Genomic DNA, 25,238 nt, shown 5'->3' with positions numbered 1-25,238 from the left:
AGCAGCAATTATTGATTGTTAAAAGTCATCTCCCCCCATTACACTGTCTCTGAAGTAGTTTTTGGATGGTGGTTCCTCTTCGAACTTCTTGATATTAAGTTAGTAAACATGGGACTCTCTGCACACAGACTTTTTGAGAATCTGAACTTAGAACCAGTTCCTGCACTAATACATTGCTAATACATTTCTGTCGAGGTTAGGTTTCAGAACTATTTATCATAAGTTTCAGAGATGGCATTTGGTATTGTAGAGTATGATGTTTTGTCATATCCACAACTTACAATACTCTAATTAACATATTCGGTTGTTGTAATAATGAATCCTACCCTAACAATTTTCTACACAACTTCAGTTTCTGACTCAGTAGGTTTCAGTGTCTCCACACAGTTTCCATTTCACATTAGTCAATCCTTTCGGTATACACTCAGATACACTCAAAAAATATCACTGCTGTCAGTTTTGGACTTTAGTCTGTAGCTAATGTGATGAGAGCTCCACTGATTTTTAGGAGCACCTCATATCCTGACACTTGGCTGTGCATGCTTCAGCAACTGATCACAATGATTTTAATCATTTCATCTGTGAGGGTCATTTATTTGGGTCTTACACTAATACTGTGGAGCTCCTATAGCTACAATTACCTGCACTGCATGGAGAGACACCTAAGCTTCGAAAAGCTAGTGTGCACCTCGCACACAATCAGCCACCTTTGTACCAGTCTCTGATGTGCAGTGCACACCTGACACTCTAAGGGGGACCCTATAGTTCACAGTCTTATCACGTGAGTCAGCGAAATCATAGACTAGATTGTCTCAGAATATTTCAAGTCCCTGCTTCAATCCTTCCTCTCGACTCAGAACCTGAGTGTGACATTAGTCGTGGGGACAATGATGCAGAGTGTGAAATTTGCTGGAATTCTGTGAGAGCGACTGGACATTCTCGGCCTTCTCTGACAGTCACTGGAATGATTCAAGTATGACCTTAGAGACCAGACACCAGGAATTGCTTCTTCCAGTATGTACCACAATCCCAGTAGGTCGCACCTTGTTCCCTTAATGGTCGCCATGACAGTCTCTTCAGCATGTTGAATGTGTTCCCAAGGCATACTCCCAGAGTCAACCTGGTGTTCCTTCCCACTCCCTGTTGCCATTTCCCTAAGAGGTACGTTTCAACTGCCTATGACTGACAGACCCCTAACCTTTCGTTTGCCTCCCTCTGGTACAGAGCACAGCAGGCTTCCTAAGATGTGAAGTATGTGTACTGTTTCAGTTACAGTTGTGGTGCATGCCAGTACTGCAAACTGGTTGGTTAGAAGAGATGGGTATAACGCACTGAGTTCTCCCTGGTTGCTGCCTCACTCATACACATCCCCAACCCTATCACTAACCCACCAGTCACAGTGAAGTGGATGAGCGGTTATAAATCCTGGAGGCCTACAAGCTGTGAAAGAATATTATGTACCAGTCTCCACAGGAGAGGATACTGTTGGTATCTCTAGTACATGTCTCTTGGTAGCTCCACTAACAAACCCTTTCACTGGAGCTTCCATTATGTGATATTAAGCAAACTAGGAAACTCACCCTGTGCCTAAGAACAGCACTCGAACTTGAGCTTCACCCTGACTGGTGAAAGCTGAAATTATGTAGAAGTACGACCGCAAATCGAATGTCCAGACGGAGGTTTGAACAGAATTTCACGGAAATACAACTCCAATACATTTAACATTCGATTGTTTCATTATCGTAATTACTTCTGGCTTTGAAGAAGTGAACTGTGATACATAATTTTAACGATAGTGAAATGAGGATTTCCTTTAATTTCTCGCAATTTTTCATTTACAATTAAATAATAACTTTAATTTTGACGCTCTTTAACATTCTGTATAAGGATGTGCCTCTATATACTAGCTGACAATATTATTTGGTGTGTTAACATACTTCCTTTACAGCTCCATATTGTGGATCACTTACATACAGATTATGTACAACATTTTAAGTTGTTCCCTTACGAAGCTCTGAAATTGATGAACGTGTTTCCAGGGTCACTATATTTGGTGCTGCTGCACAGTTTTCTTATGCAAGTTAATTGCGTCCACTTTCTTTGCAGGGCTATGACGACCGCCATCTGCAACACAGTTCCTGACGCAGCTGCCTGGCGTCACTGCTCATCAGCCTGCTCGGCCTGCGATATTCACATAACGCAAGGGATATTAGAAAAATAATGAAAACTTTGGTACATTTAAATGATCTCATTTTAGTGTTAGTATCTCTGTAAAATAGATTCATGAACTCGACATATATGTCACCACAAATAAATATCTGTAATATTCTCATGTTGGAATAATGCTCTGGAAACAGTATAGGGCATTACTGGCTGCCAATAATGTATCAACAAACGCAAATTAGCAAGCCTTCAAAAGATATTTAATGCAGTAAAAGTATGTCATCGTATATAGTATAGTTAATACACTATTTATTATACATATCATGTAATGAGATACATGATGTTTTGTTATGCAAGCAATAAACTATTCAATGATCTCATGTCAATAAAGTATCTCTACAGAAGTCTGCAGTTGTATATTTCTTTATTTATCAGTCATGGTACCCATGACAATACCTTTTCTTCTATGTCTACTTGAGTTATATTGCATAGTGCTGTCTTTAATACAAGAACATTGTTGCAGCAGCTGATTTAATGGAATGTTATGTCACATAATTGTAATGGACTAGAATTGCTTACATCTCTACTCACACTATCATCTACTACAATTTCTAACCATTAGTGCTCCAGCCCTAAAATTTCTAAGCAACATTTCGCTAAATGGCTTAACCAGCTGCACTGGCTGTTGTCACTCTGATTAGGACAGTGTTTGTCTTTTTCACTCATAAACAGTTTTCAGTTACATGCAATACATGCCAGATGCCATATCTTAAAAATACAAGCACTAAACAACTGTTAGTTGTTTAGTCATCAAAAGCAAAATGAAATTAAACAGTCACAGTGTAAGAAACGATAGTAAAGTCCATGAGAGTTGCACAAGAAGACAAAATGTTGTTCACTCATTCCTGTAGCAGTAAAAAGGCTGAGATGGGTATTCAACATGTTACCACAAAAATCTTTTCATATGTCCAATAATATCTGATATGTGTCAAAGCAAGTTTATATCCAGCTTGAAACTGTTTCTTCTGGACATCTTCTATTCCCAGATGAGTATTTGATTAAAAACTGGCAACTGCTGCAGAAAATGATAAAGACATTTATTTTTGTAGTTAAATTTAAATATGAATCACTGATGATTTATTCAGCCCCTCTTCTGCCAACTACTAGCATGAGGAACCACATCCATCACCAGTACAACTGTACCCATAATTTACTGTAACTGAACTGCAACTCCTGGTACCCTCCCTTTGCTCCATAAATAAATTATTCCCCAGCGCTTCTTACATAATTCTGGAAAGGCATACTCCAACCTATTCATCTCATTCCTGAATCCCAGACCCCCACTGTTGTTTTCAGCGTCCATTTATGACTAGCAAGCCACACATTCAGCTGACTCAAGAACATCACACCTGATTCTAGAGGCTGTACAAGTATTAACTTCCCTGCCTCGTCTTTGCAGACGTACAGTAACAGCGAGACCATCCTCGTCTCCTAGGATGTCCTTATGTATTCACCACTTGTAGTGAAAAATTACTCTATCACTCCCTCCCTCCTTCTGAGAATGCACAATCCACAAAAAAATGGTATTAGTAATGGTATTAGTAATCTCTGCAATAAAAAACAACAAATATCCCTATAGATACTCCCTGATGTACCAAACCAAAAAAGCAAAACAAATTACAATTATATAACTTACTCATATGAGGTTAACCTATGCAGCACACATGCACCTTACATTGCTTGCCAATTCCAGGTTCGTTCTTTTTACCCTTCATAACTTTCACTTCCTGGTTGGTTGTGGATAACTGACGTATCCCACTCTATCATTCCTTTAAACAGTTTTATGCGAGTGACCTGTATAACACACGTTTTTGTGGGGAACTGTATCTTCACGTTGACCAGTGAGGTCGTTTCCACGATCTGGGATATCGCACACTGAGGGGCATGCTCGAAAACTCCGTTAATATTTTATTTAAAAAAGAAACATACAACCATGAATTTTTTGAACAGCCTTAACTTTTAATTAAACTATTGGACCAAAGCACCATTTACAATTTATTTTACATTTTTCTACTATTACAAACATAAATGGCCAAGTGCTGTTCCAAATGTTCAGTAGTAAGATTGTGTCTTCGATCACTTAAAACATTTTTATAAACAGAAAAGGACTGTTCTGCATCAACTGAGGTAACTGGGCAGTATTTGAATTTGGGTGTTATGCAAGCACTTATTGTTTCTGGTAAAAGTTTATCTATCCGATTAATAAAACTATCAATTTGGCTCAAGGGTTCAAAGTCTAGGTTATTGTTTAAAATGTTTTCAAACTTTTCTTTAAGTTTTCTTGCGAATACCTCCAGCAATGAGTTCACTAGAATAATTTTACTCATTAACTGAATCAATTCATTCAACACCAAACCTTGAGTTTCGAGCTTGTTTGTGGTTTCTTCATCTTGTGTGGCTTGTGTTATGTGGTTGTGGGTGGTGTGTTGTATGTGACAGTGTTGTGTGTGTTCAGTGTCAACAATGTTTATTTTATAACCATTTTCTGTTGCAGTCGGTCTAATTATGTTTGGTTCTTGCCTGTGGCTACCTTTGTCCATTCTGTTCAGTCTGTGTAGGAGCTATCTGAGGTTGGTCTGCTTGTGAGCTGTCAGGTGCTTTGCCCTGTTGTAAATAACTGTACTGACTAATGTTGATTTTCTATGCACTGAGATCCAATGTTCACAGTTTTTTCTTCTGTTGTGATGTGTAGGAAAATTATTATTATTATTCTTTTTTTTTTGGCTTGTTTCAGTTTCACATGTGAAGTGTATTTTTGGGTGAGCAGTACTGATGTCTCTGCAATTGTATCTGGCCGTGTGTTTCATTTGTCCAACAAATAATTTCATCAACATACAGTACCAGTATATTACTTTGTACTGTTTAGGTTTTATTATTTCTTCCACGGTTATGTTCTCAAGGTAATTAAGGAAGATTTTGGCCAGTGCAAAAATTCATAATTATTTTCTGCAAGCACAGGAACTGAGCTGAAAACTCCAATATGACAATTTCAGCACCATGCCACGCATTTTCCTTGAAGCTCTATGATACATACAGAAATATACTAATTCAACTCCAGCAAAACATACTAAATATAAGGCTTAACAAAATTTGTTTATCTAACAATGTTACTCCTAACTATGCCAAAGTTAATGTAAAGAAAAACACATCATTTGCTGACAGTATGCAGAAATAAAAGCAGGATTTGCATGGCTTCAAAGACAAATCCAAGAAATTTACTAAAAGAAACGACTGCTCAACATCACATTACACAAAACACATCCACAACTAGCTAAACACATTAAACAATGCACGGTACTTTATGGCATCACTGAGCAGGTAAAATTTCACATAGAAACGGGAATAGAAAAGAAGCTCAAGAAACAAGGCCAGAAACTAAGGAAACTGTTGAACGTAAACCCACACAACATGAACAACAGACACAGGCACATAAAACACAGTCTATGAAAGTGTTGCTAATTTAACTGAAATGAAGTTTTCAACACAGAAGGAATTACTTCAAAAGGGATACAATCTATATACATCTCACACAATGAATAACAGAAAGCATCATCACAGAAAGTGAATATATAATAAAACAGGAAGAAAGGAAATATATGAGAAATATCAATTCAAGGCTAATCAGAGAACTAACAGCAGAAAAAATCATACAGTTATTAAAAAGAACAAAAATACCATCAGTGATAAGACAACCACGGAGGAGGGAAGAGTTAACGACATACACAAAATAAGACACACAATGTAGTGGTCACAAGAGCAGGCAAGGGAAGAACATTGGTCTTCAGGTATGAAAATGATTATACTGAGAAAAGAAAACCAAATAACAAAACTAAAAAGTGACCCTAACCAAAGATTCAAAGACACAACATAAACTACAGTTCTACACACTCACAGTGTGAAATAAATATAACAATGTAAGAATGTTCTGGAGTAACCATGAGTGCTGGACCAAAGATGACGAATACAAGAGAAGAGAAGGCGGTGAGACAATGTTGGCCAATGGTGCACTGATTAGGACCGCACCATGACAGGGGCGGCCTCTACAAGACACGAATATATGGAAACGTCTAGCAGAGAATGCTGTTAGTCAACACAATCAAAAAGATATGAATACATTCAACACAGCGCTACTACTCTCATTTGATATTACATCAATGTACACCCACATACCAATTGAAGAAATAATGAAAATAATTGGAAGACAACATAGACACCACATGAAGTCTCAACTATTTTGAAAGTACGTAATAACAGGACACAATTAATTCAGATTTAAAGATTAATTCTATGTCCAACAGGAAGGACTCCCCATGGGGTAGCCATTAAGTGGGCTACTGGCCAACATATTTTTTAATCACCTTGAAAACAAAACCTTCGAAAAAATAATAACATGAAAATACTACAAAGTAATATATTGGTACTGCTATGATGATGACATAATTTGCTTGATAGATGAAACACACAGGCAGATACTACAGTTACACAGAGACATCATTGAAAAAATTTAGACACCCACCCCTACACAAAACCACACAAAACGACGAAAAGAACCTACATCACAAAATTGACACATCTGGAATCGGACACTTCCCTTGATCTATATAGCTCAACAGCAGCTCCCGATCCCATAAATTAGGATCAAATACTTTCCTTGGCCTATATAGGTCGAAAACATCTCCCGATACCAATACCAACATACACAGCCACACATTGGGTTCGAACGCTTCCCATGACCTGCGCACTTAATTTTATCCATCATATCCATTCCTGAACAAAACAACAACTGATTAATTTTACTAAAATTACCACACGATGTACAGTGAACAACACTAAATTAACCTTCACACAAAATCGTTAACTCACTGAAACGAATTCCACTACAAACACAGCCGACACTAGAACAATTATGGATAATGAGCAAAAGAAAACTGAGCCCATTACCCCACACAAACGAAAACCCTGAACAAACCACCAGAGAGCCCAACAAACCACAACACGACGACATCTACAAACACGCCACACTCACGAACCAAACTCCGCGCCGTCATGACGTCACACACGACAACGCCCTTACGTCACGGGTCAAAGCCGATGCGTGGCATCGGACGCTTCTGTCGACCCAAATGAAGAAACTACAAACAAGAAGAAAACAGGGCATACACTGGCATTTGACAACAAAACAACACACACAATACGAAAGAACATGAGAAAACAAGGTATACATGTAGCATGCAAAACAAGCAACTCTCTGCAGAAAAGATTAAAAATAAGCAACACCAACATACACTGATTCAACACAGCGGATATACAGCAGTTAGCCTGGAAAGACTGTGATTCAGTATACATTAGACAGACATGTAGGAATTTCAGAGTACGATACTCAGGACATTTAAGAACACTGAAAAGTAACAGCACACATTCCAAATTTGCGGACCATGCACAGACTGAAAACAAATGGAACAGACTCGAAGTTCGTGGACGTCATACCGAAACAAAACAGTAAACAAACAACAGTCGGAAGCGCATTAGAAATGTAGATTTGTGCGGTGAAACGGGTGTCCAATCCACAGCAACATAGAAAGTCAGAGTATTCACAAATGAGCAATAGAAAACATGAGTAAAAATTGTCAAAATACGAAACATAATCCATGAACAACAAAAACTACAAGTAGTTCTCCATGCCTACACTTCACTAAATTTTTACCAATGTCCCCAGGCCAGCCCGTACACAGAAACAAACCTGTCACAACTCAGGATTAGCCACATACAAGAATGGTAAGATCAAAAACGGGCATATGACACAATTTTTACCTGAACATATATTTTAAAGACGATATCCCAACATCCATCATGTTTGCAGAGGACATGCTGTACTAATTTAGAGCTCTGAGTGAGTTCGGTTGGCAGCCACAGGGAGGCACGCCATGTAAAATGAAAGGTAAAGTGCACATATAACTCATTATCAACAATACCTAATGTAACGTATTTCCTATCCTAAACACAATGTGTGTATCATAAAAATAAAAGAAAAAAAATTGAAATGCCACGACTGTGGTGCAACACGTCTGGGTGTTAAAACAATACGATAATTTGTGTATCTGCAAAAAGGCGGACTCATCCTAACGCATTATTATTTCTTGCAAACAATATGATGGAATGAGCATGTTTCGAAGATGTTGCATGAATTCACTCATCTGTTAGATATTCCTACTCTTTCTTTATGAAAAACACCACAAAAGAACCGAGTCAATCATTTACAGACAGTGTAAGCGACAGCGTGTTATTGGCTGAATGGAGTGTGAAGTGTGAACCGAAACAGCTGATTTCCAGAGCACATCAGTGTAAAATAAAAGACGATCGGAAATCCGATACTGACTGGGCAAGGAAATTTAAATCCTACCGTAACAAGGCAAAGTAAAAAAATTCCATTTTTATTTTCCAGAAGTCGTGTCGCATGTAAACGTATCGGCAGTAAACACATGTTGGCCACAAAAATTCTTTCTCTGAATCTAAATGCTCACTCCATAGACATAGGCATAGGAAAACCGGAACACTGGTTGACTCTTCGACATTTAATTTCTCAGAAAACAATGCTGTTTTCATTGGCTATCCCGTAGAACGTAGAAACCAAACAATGAACATGAAACATTTCCAGTATGTATTTTCAGAAATATGTAACACCTTCCATGTAAAAAATAAGCTACAATAAATTAATAGTGAGGAAATGAACCATTATTGTTTGCTTGGGTTTATGAAGCAGTTTGGGAGTATCTTATGATGCTATGGCAGTTTTGTGACTGTCTAGTATTATTTTAATGTTATTTAGCAGGCACACTTTCAAATGTTTGTATTTACTCTGCTGTTATTGGATCGCGTTGGCGATTTTGATGATGGTTTAGCCCATTCTAGAGAAAACGCCTCACGGAACTATAGCACCAGTTGAGTGGTACTAAACCTACAAGGCGGTCATTGCCATTAACAGGATGTTTACAAGTTTCGAACATTAACTCGGCAGGCAGTAGATCATGAACATAAAACTGACCAGGAACTTACTACGGAGCAACGACGCTAAAGACACACGCAGCTAGTTTTTTTACTATTCCAAGCCACTGACAACCAAAAGAAACACCATTAATGTTATTGTAGCGATTTTGCTTACGGGTGATCACGAAGGAAATGACTGTCGCAGAAGCTGCAAACACGGGGAACTGTGTGCAGTTAGACCACGTATGTTTTCCATATATGTTGGCATGTCTAATAAAGACACAAAAACCTTAACATCCTAGAAGAACACAAACATCACACATTTTCGCAACTAACTATGAGCACAATCACTACTGATTACGCATCAGTCTTATCTTGCGCTACAATAGTTGAGTATCTCTTACCTTTTCGCCGAGAGAATATTCTGCGGGGCGTTGGAAACCGAAAATAAAAGCTTCTGTTATAGAACTCTTTTATAGAATTCTGGAAGCATCGAATTCGCGTCGTATGTGACTCTCGGAGGCAGCGCAACAAGACAAGTGTCGCAAACGGACAGCTGCTCGTATACATACGCCATTCAATGAGCAATTATTCGTCGCGGGAAAACACTCAAAGAGTAAATAATACGTGGCGGGAAAAACAATCTCGAAGCGAACATGACTGAAAGTTGCCCATCAGTCGTACAGAATTTTGACATGAGCTAAAAAAAAATATATTAACTGAAGTAATGTATTGTTTTGTAAATAGCACCGCCGACTGCACTAGCCATCTGTCAAGCGATAAGACCAGCCCACTGTCATTTCCAGGTATTCACACTTTTCACTATGTCACTGACCTTCATTGTCTGTCTGATATCGTCTGCCTTCTTCCTGTCTTTCTTTTTGTAGTCTAACATTGATCTTTCCATCTCTATTTGGGCCGAAAATAGTTTTCTAACAACTAATTATCACAGCCATAAGTTATTGCTGGCGGTACACATTTTTCAAAAACTGTTTCTTCAGCTTGACCGACATCTTAGGTTTCAGAACTGAAGAGTGTCTTCCAGAAGTTTGCCAGCCCACGTTAAAACGTCAACATATTTCTGGTTTTATGTCCCATTTCACATATAGCAATTATCCCTGATAAACATATTCTGTCACCCATTGCATTGCTTGCTTCCAAAATATATACTTGTATTTCTCTCCAGTGTCCCTTCATTGGTCATGATCATGGTTTTACCGTAGTTCATTTTGAGGCCAACTTCTGAGCAGCTAAAGCAAGTTCACTAACCAGTATTTGAAGTTCCTCTATACTATATGCAAATATTATAAATGAACCTTCGGTTATTTAATTCTTTTCCAGAATTCTGATTTCCTTTGTTTTCAAGTCCAATTTACACAATGCTAATTCACAGACTGTTGATAACAATTGTGGAGATATGCAGTCACTTCGTTTTACACTCTTTCCGATGGGAAATTCATTGGCTTCTTCCACTATACTCACAAATGCTCTTAGTCGTTGTGTATATTTGCATAAGACTTAAGTATAGGCATGTTGATTTCCTTGTTCTGTTAGAACCTCAAACATAGCTAGATGACTGATCAAATCAAATGCTGTTTCAAAATCTATAAAGGCAAGGCAAAGAGGTAGATGGTACTCATTCATTCCACTAATTGTTTGAAATAGACTGAGAATATGATCAGTTATACAATGGAACCCAGCGTGCTCAGTGGACTGGGCCAGACCAGGTGTAGTGCTCAATCTGGTAGTCGAAATTCTAGTAGAAAATTTGCATAGTATGGGTAGGAGGCTGGTAGAGCGACAGTTCTTTATATCTATAGTACTACCTTTCTTATGTATTACGTTTACTAGGGATTTATTCCAATCTCTTGGTAATTTTTGACTGTGCAAACAACTTGAAAATATTTTAGCTGAATACTTTATCTAACAGCTTTAAAATATCGATTGAGATGACATCACTTAGGATTATATACCGAAAATCTTAGAAACTATTTGAACTTTGTAATGTCGCTGAATTAAATACATGTGCATGACCCTTGAAGCAAAATTTGGTATCAAATGAAATTTTGGATTTTTCAGAAATATAACTTTTCAGAAAACAAGAAACTTTTCAGCACATGTGAAAATTAAGCTGTCTGTAATTAAATTGAACGAAATCTGACAACTACCCCTCGTACAGAGCTGTGTACCTATAACATTGTGTATCCTTTGGTTTGGCTGGAAAACATTCATTTATACTGAGTTGTGGTATTGAAAAGGTTGCAATTGAATAAAGCTTCATTTCTGTGATGGAGCTACGACTTTTCACTAAAGTTCTTTCTGTTTCTGTAAATCATAAAGAATTTTCTTACTGTCTTACAAGAACCAAAAGTCTCATTTAACATTGATTGATTGATTGATTTTTATTGCTCAAAAACAAAACGTTTACAGGGATGTAAAGCTTGTATAAGCAATGTCAAAAATGTACAAACAACAATGACAATAAATACACAAATGATTAATCTATGTTAGAAATTATGCTCACAGAAATCTTACATTGTATAAAAACAATTCTGAATTAATAAAGTACTTACAAATATCTTAAATTTTTTCAGCTCCAGACTCTTAACTGACTCTGGTAGTTAATTAAATAGCTTTACAGATGTGTGCTTGAAGCTGTTTAGAGTTTTGGTATATGAGCAGTAGTCTTTTCTTACATCATTACAGTGTTGTGTGTTGTAACTATGTACATCAGAATTCAGATGAAAACTAGACAAGTTCTTTTTAATGTACAAGAGACATTGAAATATGTGTATACATGGCAAGGTCATAATACTAAGTTTAATAAATAATTCTCTACAGTGAGTCCTAGGTGGTACTTTACATATCAGTCTGACAGCTTTTTTCTGGGATGTAAATAAGCATTTTGAGTAGCAATTATTTCCCCACAAGATTGTCCCATACGTCAAATGAGAGTGAATATAACTATAATAGACAGAAAACAAAATTTTCTCATCTACTGTTGCTTGTAATTTTCTGAGCATAAATATTCCCTTAGAAATTTTTGGTGTTAAACAATTCACATGTGCCTGCCAGCCTAAATTGTTTTGCAAAACAATGCGAAGAAACTTTACAGGAACTGTCACTAAGGTGATTCTATTGTTATAAGAAATGTTTAATTCCTGTGTTTTATTTATGTTCATAGACAGGCTATTGGCATTGCACCAGTCAGAAAGTATATCTACCTTGAGTGAGGTAGAGTTACTTATGTTATTGTTCGTAGGCACTGTAACACTTAAACTGATATCATCTGCATTCAAGCAACAGTTTGTAGTATCATCTATTACATTGCTAGGTAGGTCATTCATATATAATATGAACAACAGAGGGCCCAAGATTGACCCTTGAGGAACACCATGGTTAACGGGTGGGAAACTAGAAGAATATTGGTTGTTGAAGTAAACAGTTTGAGATCTATTAGATAAGTATGACTGAATAATTTTAACAGCAGAGACTGAGAAACCTAACGTTTTTAATTTCAGCAGCAGAGTGTTGTGGCACACAGTGTCAAATGCTTTTGATAAATCAAAAAACTTTGTACTTAAAATAAAGTTTTCTTCTTTTGCTTCAAGACAGTTACATATGTAGCTTAAGAAAGAAATGTGAAACAAGTAACCTAATACTAGCTGAAAGGAGAAGAAAGAGGATTAACTTCAAATCATATTTTTGCTGTTTATTTTTGAAAGAACTTACTGACTCATTGATCAGTAGTCATAAAGGCAACGTTTTATTAAGGCGATTGTGTACTACATGTCAATGAAATGAAAAACAAGAGATATTATGTTGGATGCTCAGAAACCGTCTGAAAAGCTTGTAAGTGTGCTGCAGGGTAGGTTGTGCTGAGAAATAACTATTAAAAAGGATTCAATATGTTGCACCATTTTTGAGTTATTTAACATTGTAGCTATTCAATCAGGTCATTGGGCATCCAATTTCAAATTTACCACCAGAGGCGATATTGCCAAACATGTTCCTGATTAGGTTTCCTAAAAACTAACAAGAGAGTAAAACAAAAATTGGGAAGCCAGTAAGGATTGAACCCAAGCCAAAGGCTCACCAGTCCTGTGGGCTATTCTCTGTGCTATGAGAACATCTGACGCTAATAGCATCTCGCAGGCTACTTGAAACTGCGTGTGCAGCAACCTGATAGGCTAACATCAATACTGAGCAGCTCGGACTGGCTCACTGTATCAAATATTTTTTGTAGCTATCATTTCTCAGCACAATCTCCCCTGAAACGCCCTAACGCCCTTAGAAACTTTTCAGACTGTTTACGAACACCCTGTATGTATTGTTGACGTTCGTTATGTCTTTCGTGTGTTCCCATTTAGTAATTACTTATACAGTAAAGAAAATCACTGGGGGTGAGGGGAGGGTATTAAAATTAATCTGTACCATAGTGACACCTGTTCAATAGTAGACGACGATACATCTCATCTTATGAACTGTTTGATATTATTCACATTCTGAAGACGATTCTTTGAAAATTTCATATCTTATGTTCATTATGGGAGCTCTCAAGATTATTATGTTGTTTGCTGACTACTTTTTGAATTTTCAGTTGCCTTTTTATGTTTGCCTATTATATTATGAAAGTCTATTTCTTTTAGTTTTGTCGAACTTATGAAAATGTTAATTATTCTAAGAAATTGGATTTGTTTCTTTCATGAGTAACTGGCACGTAATTATATATTTGACATTACCTAAATCACTAAACTTCATAGCCAAAAGTTATACTTCAAAATATGTAATTTTTCACCCTTATAAATTACGTTTGTACCCATTAGTTTCTTTGCTAGTGTTAACTTAAATTTGCTGTAATGTTGTCTAACAAACTCTTTGTACTGATGAAGTGTGCCATGTTTGTCTACTGAAGTATCACTTTGGCTACATGAATCTCTGGAGGAGTTTGGTTGTAGGAAGCAAGGTCTGTCACCTCTTCCACGTTAGATTATGTGTAATTTGTCCTGTGTACTGATCACAGCCAAATAGTTTATGTCAAGAATGTTAACATTTGTAATACATACATATGAAAATAAATATAAAATTGTTCAGTCTTAAGAGCAGTGTTTGATTTGAAAGTGATCATTTTTATCCAATGTCATTTACTGTGTAAAGGAAGAGAAGCATAGTATAATCAGATTAGTTCAAGAATAAACTACAATACTCCAGCGCTAAGAAGAGAATGTAGTTTCAGGAACTTAGAAGACTAGAGTCTTTGAAGGAACTATACCCAAAATTTTACAGGCCAATTAGCCAAGCCAGCAATATCTACAAGAAATCAAATGAGCACTTTTACTGTCTGCTCATTACTGCTACAACCGACTTCAGTTCAGCCTATTTACAATCCATTTCCCTGCTAAAAACAATATACATTTACAACTGCCAAATATCTCAATTAACTTTTTTTATCATATTTGCAATTACTGAGCTGAGAGAACACATTTGCTAGCGGTGTGGAAGAATACTATTAAATATCATGGGGGCATGGCCTATAGCAGCGACTTCTATTTGTATATGTAGTGTCACCCATCAGTATTGCAGTGGACAGAGATTCAACAGTGAGCAAACAGTACCCTGGTGGTCAGTCTGGAGTTACTAATTCGGCTGATTATGGAGTGGTGTGATCGCAGCTTCATGTACAGTGATCACAAACACCACTAATTCTGCAACACTGTCAATGAATAAATTAAGAAGCATGAGCAACAATGGATAGATTTTCCTTAGCTCTTGTTTTCCTCCTGCATGTCTATGCCCGTGTCATATAACCATGAACATTGTCCCACATACTTTTTCCGCAATTCTCACTTGTTTATTGGGGAACTCTTGTCTGTAATCACCTGATATGGTCGTAATCTTTTTTTCTTTACAGTACCATAACTTTGTCATAATCACCAAAAGTAATACATAACTCTTTGTACACTATTATTAGTTGTACAATAGCGAAGATAGCACATGGCTTACTAATGAAGCCGCATTCAATGTCATCTAGGATTTTTGTGCTATCTAACCTGTAAATCTTTGAATTATATTATAGTATGTACCTTTTATGTAGTATGCTTTTTCCCTCAACATACATTTTACGTTTAATTTCGTTTATTAACTAGTGATTATACTGCTACTGTACTTAATGAGTCTAACAAACTCTTCAGACACAATTTTATGATGTACAATTCATATTTATATGCTTTAGAAGCCATGTCAACCCACTCTAGAGTACTTTTGCACTCATTGTTCATGAAGGTAAATTTACTACTTTAGCTATTGTTGGTCTTATGAAGACATTCCAGTATAACTGGTGTCACTGATGTATGATCTTTTTACTCCTGTATGTTGCCAGGTAAGTTATATATTTTGCCTGTTTGCATCCTGGAATTGGGTTAAGCACACTGGACTCACACTTGGGAGGATGATGACTCAAACCCACATCCATCTATCCTGATTTAGATTCTCTGTGATTTCCCTAAACAGCTGCAAGCAAATGCTGGAGTGGTTCCTTCGAAAGGGCACAACCAATTGCCTGCCCCATCCTTCCCTAATGCTATGGGACCAATGACCTTGCTGTTTGGTCGCTTTATCCCAAATCAACCAACCAACCAACCAATGAAAATTATGTTCTATATCATTTGTATAAGATTACAAACATATCTCTCTTTATATTTTAACTTCCATTGTTAATGTAGCAGTTTGTCTTATGTAGCATGCTGTACAAGGTATTTGGAAAGTTGCTGCACAGTTACAATATATGCCGCCCATCTGCAGCTACACCAGTCTGAACACACTTAATTTTATTGGAAAACACTTTCTTCAGATCCAACTGTATTATGAATCTCAAGTATACAGTTATTTCAGTGAATCACAAACTAAGTGTTGGCAGTTTCAATACTCTAAAAACTATGCTGCTCCACAAAGAAAAGAATCTGGTGGACTTATGTCCAACCAGTGAGAACACAAGAAAAATTCGTTTCTCACTTGAAACAACCATAATTTTAAAACAAAAGGAACACTTAAACACTACACATTGCTTTCAGTAGCTCTCATGAATTGAATCAAACAGTTAAATGTTACACAAATTTAAAAAAAGAATTTCATATCTATGAAACAACTTTTGTGCCGACTTGTGTTACATGAACTTTCTTCTGAACTTCCAATGTAACCTACAATCGTAAACCATAGTCCAGCACATAGCAACTTTCCACGCATACTGTGTTTTCAGCTGAGACACCATGCAACTACTTTAGGTATGCAACGATCTTTTCTTCAAATTCTTTTGCAGCATCTTCGTTCTATGTTGTCAGTCCTTTTTCTGAATACCTTTATTTGGTTTTGCTCAACTTCCATTATTTTTCAATTCATGTATTTGTTGTCAAGTGGTTGAGGTTTCTCTGAAGCTACGTCAAGCCTTTGTTCACTCAGAGATCTGATGCTGTCTCCTTCTAATGAACATATTTTAATCGTCTCTTTTGTTTACTGACAGCATTGTTTAGTGATTAATTTATCTGTTGCCAGGTTCTGTTCCTGTACTCAACAGAAAGTGGCTGCTATTAAGGTTATTCCATCTAAGTATTTCAGAGATAGGTATAAATTATGCAGTTTCGAATTTGCCATAGTGTGGTAAATGACTGATATATCAAGAAGTTGGAAATATGCAGTGCTTGATTAGTAAAGGAAGAGGTTCCAGTACTATGACCTTGTGGGGGTGTTTTTTTTTGTTTGCAAAACGTTATTGTAGCACTTTTTTTGGCAGAGTTAATGGTATGGCAGTGTAGAGGCGAATATTGTCACAAATCAATCATGTGATTGTGTGTGTGTGTGTGTGTGTGTGTGTGTGTGAGAGAGAGAGAGAGAGAGAGAGAGAGAGAGAGAGAGAGAGAGAGAGAGAGAGGAATCTCGAGTACCACTATCATTTGGCTCCTTTCCTTTCTCAGTGGCAAATGATTTGTATGAAAAACTATTATTGGTAAGACTCCATGTAAGTTTGCATCTCTCTAATTTAGATTTGAAGGTGTTTTCAGAAGATTCCATATACATAGTAGGGAGCAATATATTTGTTGACTTATGATTTTGTTCATAACTGTAGTTCGGCAGCTGCAGAATATTTCAACAAAGATAAAAACTGCAAGGTTGATGAGATTAACACTAAGAAAATTAATTACACTAGTCACAAAAGTAAAGACAATTCGCTAGCCACAGTTGGGCATGTCAATAAGAAGTTCAGGGAAGAAAATAGCCTCAGCAACGACCCATACCAATGTTGGGCTGGTGCCTGCTTTCATGCGGCATGATCAGCCCCTGTTGAACCGCTCTGTCAGGAGGGTAAATATGGAGTTGAATCAGTTGCATAAGGCTGTCAGACATTGGAGTGGTTCCTGTCGAGGTTATTGATAGGGCGAATTTCACAAGGCATGGCCTACATCTCAATAGGAAAGGGAAGGGTGAACTGGCAGGGTTGGTAGCGAAGTCCATAAGGGGGCACACTAGTACTCATGGATGTACCTCGTTTTTAGACTAATACCAGTGTCCAATGAGAAGTTCAGGCAGGCAGGTGCTAAAGAGGTCCAAAACTCACAAAATTCTCACAACAGGAAAGTAAATAATAATGTTACCATATTTAACCAAAATATTGGTGGATTACAGAAAAAAGTAGATTCTCACAAAAGTAAAGTAAAAAATAACATTGCCATTTTTCACCAAAATATTCCGGGATTGAAGAATAAAGTAGATCAGCTCCTGGTTTGTTTAGATGACATTGAATCTGATAATGTAATAGATATACTATGCCTGTCTGAGCATCACATTGTGTCTGATATGGAAAAGGTAAATATCAGTGGTTATAAACTAGCTGCTCATATGAGTAGAGAGAATAAGGTGAGAGGAGGAGTTGTCATGTATGTCAAAAGTTATCACTGTGTAGAAAGCTTAGATACAAAAGAGTTTTGTCTAGAGCAACATATAGAAGCATGTGCCTGTCAACTTAAACTGAAGGAGGGCTCTTTTATAATTGTAACAGTATATAGGTCCCCTTTAGGTAACTTCTATTTATTCCTGGAAAACTTGGATGCCTTGTTGTGCTGTCAGATAGGGGAAAGCAAATTATTATTTGTGGGGACTACAATGTTGATTCACTGAAAGAGTGTAATAGGAAGAATGACCTGGAAGTCTTGCTCGGTTCCTTCAATTTGACATCTGTCATTAATTTTCGTACTCGGGCAGTAAGGGACAGCAGCACATTGACAGATAACACTTTTATAGACGAAGATAGGTTTAAAAACATAAATTCTTGTCCTGTTGAGAATGGGCTTTCTGATCATGATGCTCAGCTGGTTACAGTATATGACATAGCCCCATTCAGTAATTCAAAACTACCCTCCAAAGTTGTGCATTCAATTAATGACTCAACAATTTGAAATTTCAGAGCAAATCTTCAGCAGTTAGACTGGGGTGAGGTGTACAAGAAACCTGATGCTAATTTAAAATATAACTTATTTCATGATACACTTGTAAGAGAATTTGAAAACCTTTTCTCCAAGAAAGTAGTTAAATCTAGTTATAAGAAACCACGCAGAAAATATTGGCTTACTAAAGGAATAAAAATATCTTGTAACCACAAAAGGGAACTCTATCTAACAACAAGAAAGAGTAATGACCCAGAAACAGCCAAATATTATAAAAACTACTGTGCTACATTAAGAAAGGTTATTAAAAAGTCCAGAAGCATGTGCATCATGTCTGAGATTAATACCTCTGATAAAAAAAATCAAAACCATTTGGAATATTATTACAATGGAGACAGGGCAACCAAGAGTACAGGATAACGGCATCACCATCAAACCGAATGGAAACTTGATAAACAACAAGCCGGAAGTCGAAAACATTTTGAATAATCATTTTTTAAATGTTGTAGAGAAAATAGGATCTAAATGTTCATTAGAAGAAGCAAAGCAGTTAATGGAAGAGGCCTTACCCACACCATTTGATTCAATTGAAATTCGACCCACCTCTCCTTCTGAAATTAGGAAGATAATAAACTCTCTCAAAAATATAAGCTCACATGGTATTGATGGCATTTCCAGCAGGATAATAAAAGCTTGTTCCCAAGAAATAAGTGGGATTCTTAGCCACATATGTAATAGCTCTCTGAAGCAGGGGATTTTCCCAGATGGACTGAAGTATGCCATTGTTAAACCACTGCATAAAAAAGGGGATATGTCTGATGTCGACAACTACCACCCAATCTCTCTTCTGACTGCCTTATCCAAAATTCCTGAAAAAGTAATGTACTGTAGAGTAGCTTCACACCTTTGTAAAAATAAAGTTTTAACAAAATGTCAGTTTGGTTTCCAGAAGGGTTTTTCAACAGAAAATGCTATATATACTTTCACTAATGAAATATTAAATGCTATGGGCAACCATAGGGTAAAAATCGTAGAGGGAGACCAAGAGATCAATACACTAAGCAGATTCAGAAGGATGTAGGTTGCAGTAAGTACTGGGAGATGAAGAAGCTTGCACAGGATAGAGTAGCATGGAGAGCTGCATCAAACCAGTCTCAGGACTGAAGACCACAACAACAACAACATGGGTAACCATAAGTCACCCATTGGGATTTTTGTGATTTATCGAAGGATTTTGATTGTGTAAATCATGGAATACTTCTAGATAAGCTCAAGTACTGTGGTATGAATGGGACAGTGCTCAAATGGTTTAAATCATACCTAACTGGAAGTGTGCAGAAAGTTGAAATAAGCAGTTCACATAGTATGCAAAAAACTGGTGATTTCTCAAACTGGGGAACAATCAAGAATGGGGTGCCACAAGGTTTGGTCTTGGGTCCTCTGCTGTTCTTAATATGTATTAATGACTTGCCATTCTATATTCAGGAAGATGCAAAGCTGGTACTTTTTGCCAATGATACAAGTATAGCTATTACACCCAATAGACAAGAATTAACTGGTGAAATTGTTAACGATGTTTTTCAGAGAATCATTAAGTGGTTCTCTGCAAATGGGCTCTCATTAAACTTTGACAAAACACAGTATATACAGTTCCACACAGTAAATGTAATGACACCATTAATAAATATAGACTTCGATCAGAAATCGGTAGCTAAGGTAAAATATTCAAAATTTCTAGGTGTATGCATTGATGAAGGGTTGAACTGGAAAAAACACACTGAGGATCTGCTGAAACGTTTGAGTTCAGCTACTTGTGCTGTTAGGGTCATTGCAAATTTTGGCGATATACATCTGAGTAAATTAGCTTACCACACCTATTTTCATTCTCTGCTTTCGTATGGCATCATATTCTGGGGTAACTCATCATTGGGTAAAAGAGTGTTCATTGCACAAAAGCGTGTAATCAGAATAATTGCTGGAGCTCATCCAAGATCATCCTGTAGATACTTATTTAAAGAGCTAGAAATCCTCACAATATATATATTCACTTATGAAATTTGTTATTAACAACCCAAACGAATTCAAAAGTAATAGCAGTGTTCATGGCTACAACACTAGGAGAAAGGATGAACTTCACTCCTCAAGTTTAAATCTAACTTTGGCTCAGAAGGGGGTAAATTATGCTGCCACAAAAGACTTTGGTCACTTGCCTAATAGCATCAAATGTCTGAGAGATAGCCATATAGCATTTAACAGGAAATTTAAAGAATTTCTTAATGGCGACTCCTTCTACTAATTAGATGAATTTTTGGATATAGAAAGTGGGTAATTTCCCAATCCCCACACAAAAAGAAAAAAATATTGAGTGTCATGTAATATTTTGTGTAATGTAATATCTTGTATAGACACCTTTTATTAACCTGACACATTCCACATCATTATGAAGTGTCGTATTCATGATCTATGGAACAATTACTAATCTAATCTAATCATAAAGCTAGAAAAAGGCAACTCATCTGTCACACTAAGAAGACTATGTAAACAAAACATTAGAGTTCTTTCCTGAGAATAATATTCACAGCATCAGTATGAACCCAATTACTAATTTCATTACAGAGCTAAAGGAAGCTTTTGATGTCTGTAATTCCCTTTGCTCTCCCTAGCACCATGCTAGATTGTTAACCGTGAATCCCAAGAAGCCAAAATTGTGATCACATGTGAATGTATACAAAATAAGTGGCCTATATGTCCAGTTGTTAATGCAACTGGTAGCTCTGGGTTTTTCTTATTGAAGAAATTACTATCTTCTTAAAAAATATTACACATACAATACGACTTTTTTGGTGAAAGATAAAGAAAACTTAGGCAACTTTTTAAAAATTCTACCTTTCTCTCTGGTCATCTGCTTACATTACTTGATATTACAAATCTCTGCACCAATATCCAATGGATGAAATGATCCTCATTATTAGATAAAATCTCAGTAAGTACAAGAAATTTAATTCTGCCGAAATTAAGGAAATTATAGCAGTTTTGAGTATTATCCTCAAATATAATTATTTCAGCTTCAGTTATCAGATATTTCAACATGATGAACCACCGGCTATGTGGAACTGCCTTGCTGATTTTCTAGCTGACGTTTTTATTAATCAATCTGAGTTTAGCTTTTTCACATCTTGCCCCGCTTTGGCTAGTAATATTTCATTTTACAGACGATACGTGTATGATACCATCGCCATATTGAAAGGTGCTATACACGATTTCATATCTATTAGTGACTTCCTGAACTGTTACCAACCGAAAATCTAACTTACATGCGAGATAGAGCATCAGTTCCATGAATTCAGTTTCCTCGACTTGAAAATGCGTCTGGTATACGGAAAAATTAGTTTTGACATCTATAGGAAATCTACTGCGACAGGTAAATCCACCACGCTTCTTCCTGTCACCCTTTCAAGCACAAAATGGCATATTTATGCTATGGTTTACCTCATGTTTGAGGCGACTCTTACTCCCTCTGGTATCGCTACAGAACATAAAAACCTTAGGTACATTGCTATCAATAATGGATATCAGGCTAGTCTTGCGCAAAAACCGTATTACGCTGAACCTAACAAGAATGGCCTATTTGCCGAGCGAGGTAGCGCAGTGGTTAGCATAGTGGACTCGCATTCTGGAGGACGACGGTTCAATCCCGCGTCCGGCCATCCTGATTTAGGTTTTCCGTGATTTCCCTAAGTCGCTCCAGGCAAATGCCGGGATGGTTCCTTCGAAAGGGCACGGCCGACTTCCTTTCCCATCCTTCCCTAATCCGATGAGACCGATAACCTCGCTGTTTGGTCTCCTCCCCCAAAACAACCCAACCCAACCCATGGCCCACTATTTGACTCCTAAAGATGACAGTTTAAACTGTTGAAACCAGTAAAAACAACCAAATAAAGGTTGTCTTGTGCAGCTGACAACTGACTTTTTATCTTTGTTGAAGTATTCGTTGACTCTTCAAGGAACACATGCTCTCGGAATGTTAATAGTGAAGTACACCTTGATGCATACTGCGTCTCCTGTAGCGTGTACTACTAGAGTTGGCTGAGTATGTCAGTGATTCTTTCGTGCTTACCGAATAAACTTGTCACAGAACATCCTCTTCAGACCTTGTTTGTTTCCTCGGCCGGGTCTCTGGTACAGATACCAGACTGACAAGTAACATTCAGTTACTGATTGAATAAGGCTTTGCAAGCTACCTCTTTCATGGATGGCTACACTTCCTGAGGATTCTCCCAATACAAGTCTGTCTGGTATCTGTCTTACCTGTAATTAATTTTATATGGTTGTTCCTCTTTTACTCACTCTACACAAACATTCCTAGATTTTTAATGGATCTCATTGCTTGCACTGATTGTTTTACAATCGCATAATCAAGCCAACTCACTGACATTAAACTTCGAAAAGACTCACTATATGCAATTCAGAACCAGGTTTCCACCCAGCATATGCATAAAGTACGAAGAAGAGCAGATAGAAGAGGTTGACAGTCTTAAATTCCTGGGATTACAACTTGATAATAAATTCAGTTGGGAGGAGGACACCACAGAACTGCAGAAACGCCTTAACAAATCTGTATTTGCAATTCGAGTGTTAGCAGACATAGGCGACATAAAAATGAAAAAAACTTGCATACTTTGCCTACTTTCATTCCATAATGTCATATGGTATAATATTTTGGGGTAACTCTTCAAGTCAAATAAAAGTTTTCAGAGTCCAAAAGCGTGTAATACGTATTATTTGTGGAGTAAATCACGGACGTCCTGTAGAAACCTCTTCAAAGAACTGGGTATACTAACTACTGCCTCTCAGTATATTTACTCCTTAATGAAATTTGTTCTAAATAATATATCTCTTTTTCCAACAAACAGCTCAGTTCATACATACAATACCAGGAACAAAAATGATCTGCACAAGGACTTAAAAAGCTCTTACTTCAGTTCAAAATGGGGTCCACTACTCAGGAACACTCATCTTCAATAATTTGCCAGCAAACATGAAAAATTTAGCTACAAATAAAGATCAGTTTAAAAGGAGCCTGAAAGACTTACTAGTGGCCAACTCCTTCTACTCCACTGACGAATTTTTTAATAGAAACAAATGATGTATTGTATATATTCATACTATTAGTATTGTTATTTCAGCTTTAAAAAAAATTGACATGTTCCACATCCACGAGGATCTCCTCAACACAGTTCTATAGAACGAAAATCTAATCTAATCTAATCTAATCATATAAAAACTGCTCTCTCTGCCTGTTTATGAGAAACACATAACATTTACGTATTTCGAAGATCAACTGCCAGTCTCTGCAGCAAGTGTGGATCCCCTGCAGGTTTCCTACACCTTGCTGCAATTATTTAGCGTTGTGACTTCCAAATATACAACAGGGCGAGGTGGAAAAAGCCTAATGAAACTTCTGACATCATCTACTAAGTAATTTATGTATATTGTGAAATGTAATGGTCTTGTATCACTCTCTCGGGTTGCATCTGATGTTACCTTTAAATATGAAGATTTCCCTTTGTTATGAATGGGGTGCTGTGTTCTATGTACTAAAAGCTCTTCAGTTCAGTCACAGAGCAGGTCTAATATTCTACATGCTCGTATTTCGTTCATTATTTGGAAGCGTGGACCGGTGCCAAACAACTTCCAGAAGTCAAGGAATACTGAATCATCCTGGGTGATGGTATCTACTACTTTCTCTGTCTCGTGGATGAACAAAACGAACTAGATTTTAACCTGTTGTTGATTATAAGTAATAGCTGAAGACATATAGTGTTTGCCACTAGGTGTACGTCACACCAGAATAATTGCGATTCTCAATATAGACGTCTCAACAGCCAGCAGTGCGTCTCACGAGAGTTCCAGTCAATTATTGCCTTACATGAGAGCTGCGGCAGAGAGGTGTGTGGTAACCTGGTGGATCATTGAAGACACTCATCATCAGACGCCATTAAAACCAACACATCGACAATTTTTACATAACTTTGTTTAGATGTTGGTCATGTAAAATGCATTTTCTGTGCGTGTATGTGTGTGGTTTGGTTAAATAGTGAGAATAAGAGTAATATTGTACTTAGCGTCTGTCTGAGGTGCAGTCCTCTACCAAATCATTAATACTGAACGTCATTGTGTCATTGAAATAAAGCATAACTTATTACGAAACTGGGTCACTTAATTTATTTGCAACGATAAAGTTTATACTGATTAAAAATAACTTTCTTGCTCGTTTATCTGACTGAGTTACTGTAGTAGCCTGAGCACTATAGATGTTCCATCTTGAAAATCAGAGAATAAGCAGTGACATTAAAATAACATGGTCTCCTTTGTTAGTAATTGTTCTTGACACTGTAGCACGCAGGGCATATTGTGCATGAGTGAGTGGTGGTGACAGTCTGTGGGGTCCAGAGCAAACACTGTTAACAATTACAAATACACTCCTGGAAATGGAAAAAAGAACACATTGACACCGGTGTGTCAGACCCACCATACTTGCTCCGGACACTGCGAGAGGGCTGTACAAGCAATGATCACACGCACGGCACAGCGGAC

At 37.2% G+C, this 25,238-nt stretch overlaps 1 protein-coding gene across 1 annotated transcript in view; it reads left to right on the top strand.

Moving 5' to 3' along the window:
• The window catches only part of LOC126212761 (uncharacterized), a 170,991-nt gene extending 168,565 nt beyond the window's left edge, over nt 1-2,426 (top strand). The window contains exon 5 of the mRNA XM_049940168.1: nt 2,107-2,426. Coding sequence (XP_049796125.1) covers nt 2,107-2,114 — 8 coding nt within the window. The 3' untranslated portion in view covers nt 2,115-2,426. The remainder of the gene's footprint in view (nt 1-2,106) is intronic.
• The last annotated feature ends 22,812 nt before the right edge of the window (nt 2,427-25,238 follow it).

This window comes from Schistocerca nitens, chromosome 11 (genome assembly GCF_023898315.1).
Source record: "Schistocerca nitens isolate TAMUIC-IGC-003100 chromosome 11, iqSchNite1.1, whole genome shotgun sequence".
In the NCBI taxonomy this organism is placed as follows: Eukaryota; Metazoa; Arthropoda; class Insecta; order Orthoptera; family Acrididae; genus Schistocerca; species Schistocerca nitens.
The sequence above is the reverse complement of the archived record's forward strand: the minus strand, read 5'-3'. Positions and strand labels throughout refer to the sequence as shown.